The sequence below is a fragment of the Papilio machaon genome, chromosome 9 (genome assembly GCF_912999745.1).
Source record: "Papilio machaon chromosome 9, ilPapMach1.1, whole genome shotgun sequence".
NCBI lineage: Eukaryota > Metazoa > Arthropoda > Insecta > Lepidoptera > Papilionidae > Papilio > Papilio machaon.
This window is the reverse complement of record NC_059994.1, coordinates 1,274,354-1,289,785: the sequence shown is the minus strand read 5'-3', so window position 1 is coordinate 1,289,785 and position 15,432 is coordinate 1,274,354. Positions and strand designations below refer to the sequence as shown.

General features: G+C 35.6%; 3 protein-coding genes across 3 annotated transcripts; all 3 read left to right on the top strand.

Moving 5' to 3' along the window:
• Positions 1 to 190: 190 nt before the first annotated feature.
• On the top strand, positions 191 to 1,378 carry LOC106712826. The gene has a single exon (XM_014505480.2). It carries the CDS (start codon positions 302 to 304, stop codon positions 1,376 to 1,378), a length of 1,077 nt encoding a protein of 358 aa, XP_014360966.2. The 5' UTR covers positions 191 to 301.
• Positions 1,379 to 3,019: 1,641 nt separating this feature from the next.
• Positions 3,020 to 4,931, top strand: LOC106712844. Its single transcript, XM_014505499.2, has one exon. It carries the CDS (start codon positions 3,128 to 3,130, stop codon positions 4,607 to 4,609), a length of 1,482 nt encoding a protein of 493 aa, XP_014360985.2. The 5' UTR covers positions 3,020 to 3,127; the 3' UTR covers positions 4,610 to 4,931.
• Positions 4,932 to 9,079: 4,148 nt separating this feature from the next.
• LOC106712861 lies at positions 9,080 to 10,405 on the top strand. The gene is made up of 4 exons (XM_045679443.1): positions 9,080 to 9,189; positions 9,616 to 9,663; positions 9,906 to 10,030; positions 10,295 to 10,405. Exons 1-4 carry the CDS (start codon positions 9,147 to 9,149, stop codon positions 10,379 to 10,381), a joined length of 303 nt encoding a protein of 100 aa, XP_045535399.1. The 5' UTR covers positions 9,080 to 9,146; the 3' UTR covers positions 10,382 to 10,405.
• The last annotated feature ends 5,027 nt before the right edge of the window (positions 10,406 to 15,432 follow it).

Below are 15,432 nucleotides of genomic sequence, written 5' to 3'. Positions count from 1 at the left end.
AAGGAAATTGTAAAGTAGATTTCATGGATTCACAGCAATTAATTAAAAGACTACTCGATAGCATAATTTTTTCTTGTTATTTTTACAATGGAATTGATTCTTATTAGGTATATAAAAACGCCTTTTTTGAAAATAGAATTATTTGTGACGTCTGTCAACACAATCAGCTGTCAGCAAATTGACTCCATTTGACAGACAAGTGTCAAAAAATATAAACTGCTAAAAATTATTTAATTAAATTAATTTTCAAATTAACCAAATAAATTATGTTACTCTAAGCTAAAACAAGTTGTACTTAATCATGTACTCATTGGGAAGACAGTGCGGCTTATATAAGTGTCTCAAAATATTGAGGTTAACTTTTTCGGATTTCTGTAGCCTACCCGATATAAAGAATTTAAATATAGTCAGAACGGTAGAGAAGACGATAGATAATAATACGAGCATCTTCATCGAGAGTCCTATTCATGTTAAGGTGCAACCTATAGATGTAAACGATATCGGAGCTCACAATAAGTTGACTATGACATTATACAGTGAGGGCAAAGACGCAAGTGATTTTCAAGTAAAGCAGACCTCCAAACGGTTAGAGTTGCTCAATAAAAATACTTCATCCGATCGGAATGACGTTTGTATCATACAAGTACCATATAAACTTAATGTTCAAGTCACAACCACCGAATGCGCCTCTGTGTTTTTGTCTAAACTGGAAGGAGAGGAGTTCGTTGTTCAGACTGAACGAGGTACAGTGAATGTCGCTGATATAAAGGCCAATAACATTAAGGTGGACAGTAAAGAAGGATCGGTGACCACTAACGGTAGACTTCAAGCTTCCAACATTGAATTGAAGACTGGCTTGAATTCGGGTATAAACTGTAATAATATTATGGCGAATTCATTCAATGTGACAACACACGCTGGTCCAATTGCTGTTAAATCTTGTTACAGTAATAAATCTCATTTCACTACACTTATGGGCAACATCCGTTTGGACCATTTGCACAGATCTGTAATGATTGATGTGATAAAGAGTGGCAACCTTTACATCACTAGTTTTTCTGGAAATTTACAAGCATCATTAAAGAGTGGCGATGTGTTTATGCATGCATCACAATTGACAGAGAAAAGTAGTATTTTTATACATGAAAAAGGTAAAGTGGAATTGCTTATACCAGACATTATAAACAATTTGCCGGCTACCAACTTAATTGCTGAGAAGATAACTGTAGATGACAAGATAATGAAGCTGGGAAGGTTCATGGATGACTCTCATCCTAAAAGGTTCAGGTTTGAAAAGGAACCTCAGAATGAGTTACATATAGTTTGTAAGAATGGTTCCATTGAATTAAAGGAAACAAATTTACCTTTCATTGTGTAAATTTTTTAAATGAAAGGTAAATTTATTAATGTATTTGTATTAAAATATGCTATATAAATATTTTCTTATTTATGAGTTCTTTCATTGTTTAACTTTATAAAGTTAATCTTACAACCAATGAAGATGAAGCTTGAAAATTACCCATATCTTTTTTCGCAGAATTAAAAAAATAAGTAAATTTGATCAGTTATAATAAAAATGGGGATTGTTAATGTGGATGGTGACATAAAATTGCTAAAGTTAGTTTAAACCCTTTAGTCTCCTATGGACATGTACTGTACTGTATTTACCATTGATTTCTGAAAACAAGACCTCTTAAAACAAATTGTTAACCCTGTCATTATTACTCCTAAACAGATATAAACGGAGATTTGATCTCAGAAACCAACGGTTAGTACTTTAGTAAATAAATGTAGTTCCTAGTTGACTGTTAGTTTAGTTTTGTGATATGTATTAGTAATATATTCCTAGTCTTGTGTAATTTGACTCATAATTTAATTTAATAGTGAGTTAAGAATAATCTATGTAAATCTATAACATTAACTAATTTTTTTTTCAAGTTATGGTAGAAGGTAATTGCGAGCTTCTACTGATGAAGCATTTGTATAATGAAATATTGCTATCCCTTTCTTTCTTTGTAAAGATACACAGATAAAAATATGTTCTTTGTTTGATATGTTCTGTGGAAATTCAAATTGAAGTTTTGCATTTTTACATTTTTGCTTTATTGAATTTTCTGCTCAGATTTTAGTAAGCTGCTCCATTTGCACGGAATTAAAAAAGTTCTTCGAGACCATGTTCTATATCTGTGTCAAATTTCGTCAAGATTCGTTGAGCAGATCTGGAGATACCTTCAAAAAACATCTTTCCATCCATCCATCTAAACATTCACATTTACATTTATAATATTAGTAAGATTTATTTTTATGTATTTATGTAAAGTATTTAAAACATAAAATCTCACTTTTATTAAGGTAATATTTGTATTAAATATTTGATAGCATTTAAATGCATTATGATATCAAAGAACAGATTATTTGAAAATGATCTTAGTCTTATGTAAGTTATGTAATGGTAAATAAAAAGGTTTATTTGAAAATTATATAAATAATGCACAAAAATAAGTATATTTTCTAGTGATATTAGTTTGTGGTGATATAAATACTTTTAAATGGTTTTATATATCAGTTAGATTTTATTGTTGATGGTATGTGGCAAAGATGTAGTTAGTTAGATTTGCTCAGTAATGATAATATATCAAATATATAAATGTAATTTGTTGCTTACGATGTTGACTATTAAAGTTATCCAAAAGATTTTTTTTTCTTTTTAGACAATCGATCCTTTTTATCCCTTTTTATTAATTGAGCTCCTTTTGTTTGATATTGTAAATGTGTAAGTAATGACTTGTATCTTTAATTATTTAATATTATATTTTTTAATTTTGTTGTTTAGATAATTAATTAATTAAATAAACAAACAAGTAAATAATATAAACGACGTGTAATAACAATTATTCTAACAAATTATTATTACATTCATTTGATTAGTATTGAATGGATATCTAATTTAGAATTTTATCATTAATTGTTCATGAATAGTTTCCCGGATTTGTTTACTTTTTAAACGGGCTACAGTTAATTGGGTGCAAAGATGATTCTCGGGGCGCGGCGCAGACGTCGGCGAGGGCGCGAGCGATAAGCGCGCGTTTATATGCGGCGGCAGGCAGCGTAAGCGCCAGTCACTGCCATGCCGGCCTGCGCCCCGGAGTACGGCCGCCTTGCGCGCGCCCACACCGACATTGTGTTCTCGCCCCGTGTCAAGCGATGCTCTCACCAGCCGCCGCCCTTTACCACCCTCAGGAGATCTTTCTCCTCGACCTTCTCTCTTATACCAGAAGAACAAGCCGTGCCGCCCGAGAGACCGCCCTCGCTGCCCAGACTCCTGCGCATCGTCACCTGGTTCCCCCGCCTGTGTTTGCGGCCGCTGTTTGCCCTGCTCGGCCTCATCGCCCACCCAGCCTGGAAGCAAATCCTCGTAGTTCTGCCCACCCTATGGATCGCCGCCTCGTTGTTCATCTTTTGGAAGTGTGTTGAATGTCCCATCGGAGTTCTCAAAATGATCGGAAGAGCAATCTCCAAGGATTCGAAGAAACCACGAACAGTTTTGATTAGCGGAGGTAGCTCGATACAGGCATTACATTTGGCGAGAAACTTCAATTCTGCTGGAGCGAGGATCGTGGCATTCGAAATAGAAGGACAGTTCGCCCTGTTGAAGTATTCTGCAGCCGTCGACAAGTTTTACACGGTGCCTCGGCCGAATCCTGCCGATCCGTTGGCCTACGCGCGCGCCCTCAAAGAAATCGTTGACAGAGAATCCGTGGTGTTTTACATTCCCGTGAGCTCGACGACGCCGGCGTACTACGACGCTCTGGCAAAGCCGCACCTAGAAATGATAGGATGTCAGTGCTTCGTGCCCAGCGCTCGCGACGTTGTCGTCTTGGATGATCCGCTAGAATTGATACGTGTAAGCCGCGCTGCCGGCCTTGCCACGCCCCAGTTCTGGGTGGTTACCAGCGAGGACGACGTGCGGATGTGGTACGAAAGCGGAGCGTCGAAGGAAGGACGTCACTTTATTGCGAGTGCCGGCGCCCGTGGTGCTCGAGACCGCCTCCGGTTCGTTATGCCAGAAGAGAAAAGTCTCTTCAGATTTCCCCGGGAAATCAGTGCAGAGAAGCCTTGGGTTATAGTAAGAGAACCGAGGGGAGAGAAATTGATAACTTGCACCACTCTGAAGGAGTCTCGTGCGGTCAATAATGTGACGTGTCGCGTTGACTCCTCTAAGAAAGGTTTGGTGCCGCAAAAGGACGACGAAGCCGACGCCTGGGTGCAGAAATTTGTATCGTGCCTCTCGCCGTCTCGCCCCATGACTGGACACGTATCTTTTAGACTAGTTCGCGATGAGAACGTAAGCAACGGTCAAGGAAACAGATTGGTAGCGATCGGAGCGCGAGTCGGGGTGTCGCTGCCTTACTTGTGCCAGGTGCAGCCGCGCTGCGGACACGCGGCCACCGTGGGGAAGCTCCTAAATACGGTGCTGGATACACGTGAAGCTCTGTTCACGTACTGGGACCCGTTACCGTACTGCGCGTACTACCAGTCGCGCCGGCCCGAAGAGCGCCACGCGCCACCGCCGGAGCCCTGCAAGACGCCGCCCAACGTGCCGCTCTGAGATAATTACTTTATTATTATAATAAAGAAAATGTTTTCATAATGTAAGACACTAGTACCTGATGAGCGCACGAGTGGAAACTCTCGGGTCGCAACCGTGTCGGTCGCCTCGCTCTCTCCGTGTCGTGTTCTCGCTTTGTCGAAGCGAATGTCAAGGGGTCGAGGGACGATATGAAACTTGTAACTACTAAGTAGATATTCATGTACAATCGCGAATAACGATTATATACTTTCTTATTATTGTTAGATAAGTTGTCGATTAATGTGTACTCTTATTTATAAACGAACGAAAGATATTGACTAGTGATATAAATTATTTATTAAACAAAATCTCTGTTATTTTCCTTTCTCTCCGTATTGTATTCCTTTGAGATAATATAATATAAGCTGTAATTAGTACCGACTATATTATATACTAGCTTTGGCCCGCGACCGCGACTCCTTACACGCGGAATTAAAACAACTTGATAATAGCCTATGTGTTCTTACAGACTATGTTCTGTATCTGTGACAAATTTCATCAAGATCCATTGAGCCGTTCCGAAGATATGTGCCTTCAGAAAACATCCATCAACCCATTGAATCTTTCGCATTTATAATTTATCAGATCTTGTTGAAATCTTCATTATATCCACGTGTCTGGTCATCATAACTGTGTAAGAGCTCGAAATAACTTCTTTTGAACGAATGGGCCGCCTTGACTGGTGAAATACCACGACCACGCAGAAAAAAGAAATGATAGATGCAAGAAATCCTGCGTTTTGTATGACGAGAATGCTTGTTGGACCGGAGGCCTAATGTAGGAGACATTCCACACATTTCTTATGAATAGAGACCGGAAGGGATGTTGGATTTGGCAGAAGAGGGGACACACAGGAAGTGATGAACATGTGAACATGTTTTTTGTGTGCCCCTCCTTTAAAGGTGCCAAATTCAATTGGCACCTTGTTCGTGTGCCACCTTTTGCTATAAAAAAATCAGGTCCTTGTTCTGTTCACTTCATTTAAGATCGGCACAACTGGCTTTCGTGTGTGTAACTAAATTTAATTTAAAAAAGTCGCCGAGAACCTTTTTCTTTATTCTTTAGCTTCAGATAATCTGCTAAAAGTGAATGGCGGATAACAAATTTTAAGTTTGTCTTATCCTATCTATTAAGTTAAAATACGTTTGAACTATTTACGAATTAGTATTAGAGAACTAGTAAATCTTTGACCATGTTATTGTCCACGTGTAGTAATGTAAACAGTAAATGCCATTTAATGACGCACGTCATCTTATAATAATCCTTTCCTCAAATTACTGGTCAGTGTTTAAATATTTTGTACGTTCCGGTAACGTAATCAAAGTAATTACTTCATATGGGTTACGCATAAATAAATCGATAATGCGTATTGTAATACAATTTAAGATGATATGTTACAGTGTGATTATAATATCCGCGTGAACATAAAATGGCTATACTCATAGAATAGAAACTGTTGCATACATAAATCTGGGTGAAGGTAGACAGTATACTTCAACCTTCCAACCGATTGAAGGTGTCTCCGTAACGGCTTAACGGATCTTGATGATATTTGGTATATATCGACGCTGGAAAGCGTAAACGCTGTAACCCCGAAAGTATGAACTTTACAGGAGAGCCAAAAAATGATAACTCGTGAGCTGATACGCCTACAAGCATGCGGTATGTAGCAATGTTGTGTAGTTTGTGCTAACCTATAATAAAATCATTATCGTTTATAATGGTTAAAATTATTAACTTATGAAAAACATATTCGCGATTTCAAGGGTTACAGCGTTTATGCTTTCCAGCGTCGAAATGTAGAACATAGTCTGGAAGAACATATAAGCTACTTATTAAGTTTTGAGTTCGGTTTGCTTTTGTAGTGAGCTAGAGGTGTAAGATAAATTAAATTTAATAAACACACAAGAGATCACGGATCTCCATTTGGCGTGGCGTGGAGGGAATGTTACGGGTGGCGAGCCGCGTCGCCGTTTTTTTTCCTTCGTTGCATCACGATGTTTTCCTTCACCGTAAGAACGACGGATAAATGTACATAGGTATGTAAATTGAAAATCTTAAAACACATTGGTACATGGTGGGATTCGAACCCAGGACATACAGATTACAAGTAAAGTGCCGTAACCATGAGCCACCGACGCTCTTAAATTAAATTTAATGAAATGCTTTAAAAATAACTTATTTTAGATGCGTTTAGACTGCCTGACTTAGTTAAAAATAAGAGAGTAAAAATAAATTGCTAACACAATCACGAAACAGTCTATTCGTTACTTTAGCAGAAGAAACGTTTTTAGATGTAGAGTTAGCGCCCTGGACGAAATTTCTAGGGCGCCCTCTTTTTTTAGCCAGCCTGGAGAGGGAGGGAATCAACAGAGTTTCGTAACACTGTAATTCGTAGATCTGTTGCGCCTTTTTCCGCCTATCGCCCTGCTCGATTGCCCAACCGAACCCTACCCTAACGCCGGCCCTGGTTAGCAGTATACAAAGCCTACATAACGTTACTAACGTTAAAAACGTAATAAAGTATTTTTCGTAGCTTATGCATGTTTATCTGGATTCAATGCACGACTATCGAGTATCGAGCGGCTCGGGCACGCACAACACGCAAACTTACAACACTTTCTGGATATTTGCCTTTTATTATCTGCATTAAGGCATTGTAAAGAAAAAAAACAATGTATTTTTGAATGTACAATAATTATGTAAAGGCACGAAATAATTATAACTCTTCTTTTAGTCGGGAAAAAAGAAACCTGAGAGACAGTTTGATTTGCACTTCTCAAATCTTTGCGGTATTTCTTAAGCTAAATTACCTGTAAAGCCTATCTCTATTAATAGAAGGGAAACACTTAGTATCAAACAATAATTTTATATTTGTTCCGTTACGACTTGAATCTTAAATTCATCCCTTTCCTTGTTATTTTCGTCTGTAAAGTTTGGTCCGCGATTAGACTTTATATCCTAAACCACAGTATTTATAGGTCTATGATAGACCATTGCGCGTCATGTCAGTAATGAATGATAATTTAATGATTAGTGTCGCGCGGAGGCATTGATAACATAATTGTAACTTTGCGGGAGCGTGGCTAACACGTGGTGTGGCTTATTTTTTACTTTTGGATAAAACTTTACAAAAGGGAATATGTACAAAGATAATTGATAGGTGTTGTTAACTTGAAAGTATTGAATACTTTTTTGTCTAATAAGGGACATTAAAGTCTATGTTTCTACTTCAGTAAAGACTATAAAGTACTCCGCTTTGTACAGCTACATACAAACACTATAATATATTAATATTGGTGTGTTTTAATAAATAATGTTGGCATAACAAAGCAAAAAAAATGTTTTCCAAATGTTTTAACACAGTAAAGCTATCTTATCATTATCAACACAAGTCTCATTACAAAGTGTCTATAATTTTATTTATAGTGAGTAAACATAATCGAGATATATTTTGGTGGCTTGTTAATATGATTGCGATTCAAATTGTTTTCGACCGCTAATGGCAGAATTAGACTTTTTAATTATTATTATTTTATATTACAAGGTGGCAAACGAGCAAGCGGCAACATGTATTCGCCGTAATGGCGAAGCGACCGCTGCCCATAGACATTCGCAATTGCAGATGCGTTGCCTACCCTCAATCGACGAAGGCGGAGACGCACAAAGAGAATATTTAACCTTAATTATTTAACCTTCCTATGCATCTCCTCCTCCATCAAATAAACCTCCCCTTCCCATCCTTTCCTTATAAGAAAAGGGTGGGAAGGGAAAGAGGACTAAATTAGTCCTCCGGCACCGGCAGACTACGACACAATACACGATACAATTAGTGTACACATCGAAGTGTCTCTGTGTCTCTTAATTCATCCGTATAATTGCAAATAGTGCAGACATTAATGTCGCAATTTTTGTCGTAATATACCTTAACAAACAACAGGTTTTAACTATTAAATTTCTTTTTCTATTTACATTGATCATATTAACTTCTAATAAACACACTCAGAGTCAGTCATATTACTAGGGGTCTTCCATATTGTTTTATGTATGTTCACAACTTAACTAGTTACTACGTATACTTGTGATAACATAGATGATATGTATTTTTGCTTATTTTATGTAAAATTTATGTAAAACTAGCTTTTACCCGCGATTCCGTTCGCTTGGAATAAAAGAAAAAACGTAGTAAGTAGCCTATGTTTTCTTCCAGACTATGTTCTACATCTGTGCCAAATTTCATCAAGATCCGTTAAGTCGTTTTCGATATTACTAGTAAAAAACATCCATCCATCCAAACTTTCGCATTTATAATATTGGTAAGATTAGATTTTTAATTTTTTAATAGAAAAACCGTGAAATAAAAACGAAACTGTTTGGTCACGTCCTCAAAAAATTACAACGGAATTTCGTTTCACCTATATAGAGAGATGTTGCTATGGATTCTTGATATTCTTGGTCTACAAGTTGTAAAGAAATTGTATACTTACTAAAAAGTTTGTAAAAAAACGAATTCAATATGAAATATTTATATTTAATGGCCATAACTTTACTTGTTCTTGGTAAGTTTTTAATTTTAATTATCTATATATTAAAATTAATATAATTGGAGTACATATAATGAAATATTATATATATACATTTTAATTATTGTCTGTCTTTCTGTTTGTCATTTGTTGCGGATAATCTCAGAAATGGTTAGACCGATTTTTTATGGGTAATTTCCTGGAAGACAGCTGATGTATGCTGTAATATTACCGGCTATTTTTTTTATTCCACACTGATGAAGTCGCGGGCAACATCTACTTATAAACTAAGATAGGTTTGTTAGCGACAATTAAATTATGAAGTTACTGTACTCTTCACAAATGTACGTACGATATACGTAGAGAGTAAATTATAACTTACTTACTTACCTTTAAGAAAAATTAAACGATAATAACTTTGGTATAACGATTTAATTTAACATGCTTCTTGAAAATTTTTAGATATGTTTATGAGGTGTGAAGCTAATCGTGACAAGCGTGAACCAGAAGGTATGAATATTTTTTCAAAAACCACTAAGATAAACCTTTTGTTTTCATAATACGGAGAACGTCCAATGCATTAAGTTCAAATAAATGAATTAAGTGCCAACAAACACGGAAATTTGATGTAATCGGGCCTTAGTTTGTTCAGGCTGTTCAAAAACGCTGACAGCACGTCGAACGTAAAGCAGTGTATGGCCTTAAATCGTAAATAAAAAGTTTTTACAGTAATAATATGGATTACATTCTAGATCCACCAATGAACCAAGAGACCTGCGAGATAATGTGCGGTCTCAATTGTACCCTGAATTGTCTCGGACAGTTATTTGAGTTTTGTTGTAAATATTTGAAGTCATCGACTAAGACCGGCTCCAGAGTAAGTTTTATAATAATATAATTATTAAGTAGAAGATTTAAGTAAGTTTAGAAGTAAGAATAAGTTAAAAATAAGTTAGATTACAATACATGATTTATGTCATATTATGTTTTTGTATGAGTCTTGAAAATGAAAACTTACTGCTTTTAAAAACGATAGCTTCAACTATGCTTCGGTCTTGAGTGATCTGTACAATTAAATAAACAATATGCTTAATGTATTTTTTTTTATATATGTATTTTAATTGTAACAATTTTTTTACAGAGAGTTCTTCTTCCTATTGATTTCGTGCCTTTAACTCAATGGAAGAAGCGAGAAGCAAAATTGAGATGGACTAAAATGTTAGTTTAGTCTAGACGGAACCCTAGACGCAACAGGAAAAAAATGATTTAATAAAACATCGATTTTACATTATTGTGTTATTTATTTTTCCTGTATTATTCTATTATCTTACTATCTTACTAGTATTATAAATGCGAATGTTTAGATGGATGTATGGATGTTTGTTTGAAGGTATCTCCGGAACGGCTCCACGGATATTGATGAAATTTGGCATAGATGTAGAACATAGTCTAGAAGAACACATAGGCTACTTATTAATTTTTTTTTAATTCCGTGTGGTCGGAGTCGCGCGCGACAGCTAGTAATTAATAATTTCAACGTGATAGAAATGACAACACGTATTGCATAACACAATTATTTGGTATCAGCATGTCGGGGGCTGGTACAGAAACCTTATCAGTTAGTGGCATAAAAATAAACCGACAGACGGTCACTCCTCTGCCGCGTGTCTTACAAAGTCTATTCGTGTGTCTACTTCCTTCCCGGAACGTTATTATTGGATTTACCGTAGGTTTTCATTGGAGAAACAAGACACGCGAGTACTCTGACCATGTTTGTGCTGAACGACTAATTCTAGGCTTCTTTCCCTGCTTATGAAAAATGCAGGCCCGGAGCCGTAAAAAATTAAGCCAAAATATTAAATATTATAGTCGGCGCACAAGGTTTATGAAATTTTGTGCGCCGACCTTACATGATTAGAATAAGGCCAGTGAGATGATGAAAGGATAAGGAAAGTGGATTCGGCAGGGAGGGGAAAGATAAATATCCTTTTTCTGTGCATCCTCTAAGTCAAGTAAATGTAAGCAAGGCAAATTTGCAACCTCATAACTTATTATACGTGTCCTATAGTCACATTATTGTATTGATTAGAGATCGCCGCTACCACGTTTGCTGCTTCGTAAGTATAACAAAAAAATAGAAACTTGTAGCTTCCTTCTTAGTTTTTATCAACATATACATAAAAAAAAAAACATCGTCAGCGATTAAAAATAACAAATGCATCCTTGCCGCTAAAATAAAACTTTTTCCGTAACTTAATCATAATAGCATTTCTCCTGACCTAGTATTACCTAGCATTACTCAGTTATCATGTCTGCAATTTTATTTATATGGAATTTAATATCTTATCGTTTTAATAATAAATTACTTATCGTTATTAAGACTTGACCCCAATAGTTGGCGGTGTGGGTGCGTCTATCTCGTAGATATCACTAAAATCTGCATACTTGCTGGATAAAAAAATATAGAATGAAAGAAAGAAAGAAAGGTAAAAAGATAGGTGGGAAAAAAAGTAATAAATTAATTCAGTTTTACAATACTTTTATGTTTGACAGTTAAAATTATAGAAATAATAAAATAGCGTTGAATAAAAGAGGTTAGCAATAAAAAGTTTTCACAGCTGCCCTATGGATAAGGGTTTAACATATACATATAATGGATATATTGGATACAAACGGAACGTATTCTACTTATTAGTAGCTAGGATTCGACCCGGATCTATACAAAATGACGCACTAAAATTATTCCGTCCCTAAACTAACGTCATTTCGATAACAGCATGTTGTAATAGCTTAGTAAATAAAAAAAATGTGACAAGGAGATTCGCTGTTTATAGGATAACTTAACAATATATAAAATAATGTGTTAACATAAAAATTAACAAATCAAAATTATAATTGCTATGTAATGGATAAACTCATCCCCTAGTCCTCAGCGAGAAGCTCTCTTACCGTTGGTTTCTGAGAGCAAAATCTTTATATAAAACATATCGTCATTATATTTGACAAAACAGTGATAACAAAATGTTTTAAACGCGGATTATGGTCTCAGAAACCCACGCTTAGTTTCAGGATGTGACATAAAGTAGTACCACAGATTATATAATACTCTACAACTACCATTAAAAGATTTCATGATATTATGAAACATTGATTGCTTATTTTAAAACTGAAAATCATAGTTAATCTTTACCTAAATAATATAAAATGTAAGTATAAAGTATGATTTAAATTAGTGAAAAAGTTATAGATTAACAAAGGTTTTATTAAATTAACAAGGGCCTTAAGATCGTCTTTGGATCGTAGTATAAAAAAGTCCATGGTGCAAGGCCTTCAGGACAGACAAGTAACAGACGTTTAGATAATGTTATCTCAAACATATTACGCGTTATTTAATCGAAAACTATCAATGTAAGTATACCGAAAACGTAATTAACTAAATAGACATATTTTCATATTGTATTGCGATTTGCGTTAACTTTTTCTCAAAGACTTCTCAGAATTAAAAATACATGTGTTCATGTAATTTGTTTGCATATAAATGAAATTTTTTTTTTTTTTATATTACAAGGTGTCAAACGAGCTGTCATTTGAATTCGTAGAAATAGTGAAGCGACCAGCGCCCATAAATAGACATCCACACGAAGCACAGATAGAGGATATTTCCCCTTACTAAGCGTCCACTCTTTCTCCAAATCCACTTCACCTTCCCATTCTTTCCTAATAAGAAAGCGTATATCTTTCTTAAAGGCCGGCAACGCATCTGCAATTATCCTAGTGTTGCTGATGTCCATGGGCGTCCATGATCACTTCGGTGTTCGCGCCGCTCGTTTGCCCCCTTCTCATATAAAAAAAAAATGGATAGGAAGGGAAATAGGGCTAAAATTAGGCCTCCGGCACGCACAAGTTAAACTCATCATTAAATTCTGAAATTAAAAGCCCTGTATAAAACATATTATAATTACTCTTATTATCTCTACAAAATAGAGATAACAATATGTTTTATACCATTTTTGGTCTCAGAAACCAACCATTAGCGAGTTCTTTAATGTAAATTTAGTATGTTAAAACTATACTGGACTACCTAAGTAGCTAATCGACTGTATCGCAGTGGTAAATTTAGTAGAATGTTTTCCACGTGTTCCGCCTCACGTGATAGTTATATTTTTGTATTGAGCCCAATTTCGTGGCCGACGTGACGATATCAATGTGTACAGGACATTGATAACTGTGTAATCGTCTACGTAATTCTAGACGTGTGTTATTAATGTCAAACACCAATAGACTAATAGCCCGCCTTATTTCACTCGAGTAGACGGTCTACTGATGATAGAATTTTATCGTATCGGTTCTGTAGCTTTAAAATTGTGCATAAAACTTAATTTGAACTTAACTTGTTGATTGCTTTGTTGATACAGTAGGAAAACTAACTAATCTTACAATAAAGAAGTTCTCTCCAGTATTTACGTCATGGAAACACCAAATTCACTTTCAGATGACGTCACTGACAGAAAGTCCATCACGACAATGTCATTTACCAAGAAGCAATGGAAACTTTCCCCAGTATGCGATTCCCAGTTATCAGAGAGGTAAATACCCTAATAAATAGTCTAAGAGCTAACAGTGCCAGACGGGCAAAGTGCGACTTTACCAGACGGAACGACCCACATCTACATAAGTACTAGACTCGGAGGAAACTTTAGATCAGTGATTGTCAAACTTATTTCTTTCACCGCCCCCTTTTTGAAAATCAATTATATTTCAGAGCCCCCTAATTTTTATTCAGCCCTAAAACTTGAAAACCACAATTTCATTACTTTAATTAATTTCAATGTCCCTCATTTTTTGGGCCCCTTATCGCCCCCTGCTAGGTTTCAAAAGCCCCCAAGGGGGCGTTATCGCCTTTAAGGGGGCGTTACCGCCCACTTTGGGAAACACTGCTTTAGATGATTACAATTTTGATATCATTGATTGATGTATTAACTATTCCAGAATATCAAAAACTAATTCAAATTTACGACGAATGGCAACAATGTTTGCGCTTTTGTTAGAATTCTTCCATAGTAGACATCAATTCCATGATTATAATATAAATGAAACTCCTTCAATAGTAGAAATGATATTATAGATGAAGCTATTAGGTTGTATTTTAATAGCTATAAAAATAATAAGACCTAATTAAAATTTACGATTATCATATATTAAGATAATGCGTGCTAATTATCTGGTCGCAGACTAATTAGTAGTTTTTTACCGTCCTTGTCACGTCTGACATCTTGACAGTTCACGTTTATCACAACCTCGTCTGCGGTGACCAAGCGTACACCGGAACGTACAAGTCTCAGAGACACTCAGTACTTCGTAAGACTTAAGACTTGAACAGAAATTAATTCACACCTGTTATATTTCATACGGAAAGCAGCAACTCCATTGCTTTAGGATTTTTTTTTCCGCAAAGAAAAAGGCTTTACGATGAGACGATCTAAAAAAAAGCAAGAATTTTCATGATTGTGAATGAATTTTGGTACGTAACTTCGATTTACTTGAATTTTAATAGCGTGATGTACTAATGAAATAAACTAAAAAAGTATAATCCTGATGTCTAATACAAAAAATCTGACATTTTGTAATTACTTCATGTCGGGTTTTAAAAAAAACGTATAATTACTAACCTCAAAATGTTCAGGAAAAAAAATTACAATTAGGTAGTCTGAATGTCAGGAGAGAAGGTGCGATGTTTCGCGGTTTTAAAAGACGAAACAATTTTTAAATTACTTAGTTTTTCCTTGCATTAAACATGCAGTTAAACATATTTGCATTGAAAAGTACAGAAGAGACAGACAACAACAATCATGTCATATTCTTGTGAAAGAGAAAAATTTAAATGAAGTCAAAACCATAATTATACCTTAAATATTGTTACGTTAAGAAAAATTGTACTCAAGACCAACATTACACCTAGTTTTATTAAAACAGTTTTCAAATGTCTCACAGTAGAGTAGTGTGGTTCACCTACTTACAGTTACTACATGTGATTTGGTCGTGACAGGTTCAACGCCTGCCCGATAGTCTAGACTCGGCGACAGTACATCAATGCATGCATAACATCGTCAAATATTATGGACCTTATTATGTAAGCTCTATCAGTATTTTGCGAATGTTATTTGTACATCGTAGCAAACTAAAGAAAATTTAAACTTGTCTACGTATAATGAAGGATTAGTAAACGTAGGTGTTTATTAATAATAACTTTTTACGTAATCTGTACTGATACATATCTTA

What these genes read in the sequence shown, in the direction of transcription:
- LOC106712861 (XM_045679443.1), top strand. Translation starts at nt 9,147, where the DNA reads ATGAAATATTTATATTTAATGGCCATAACTTTACTTGTTCTTG. An exon ending in CATAACTTTACTTGTTCTTG is followed by an intron (nt 9,190 to 9,615) that starts GTAAGTTTTTAA and finishes GAAAATTTTTAG; the next exon opens with ATATGTTTATGAGGTGTGAA. An exon ending in TGACAAGCGTGAACCAGAAG is followed by an intron (nt 9,664 to 9,905) that starts GTATGAATATTT and finishes ATTACATTCTAG; the next exon opens with ATCCACCAATGAACCAAGAG.
- LOC106712826 (XM_014505480.2), top strand. Translation starts at nt 302, where the DNA reads ATGTACTCATTGGGAAGACAGTGCGGCTTATATAAGTGTCTCAAAATA.
- LOC106712844 (XM_014505499.2), top strand. Translation starts at nt 3,128, where the DNA reads ATGCCGGCCTGCGCCCCGGAGTACGGCCGCCTTGCGCGCGCCCACACC.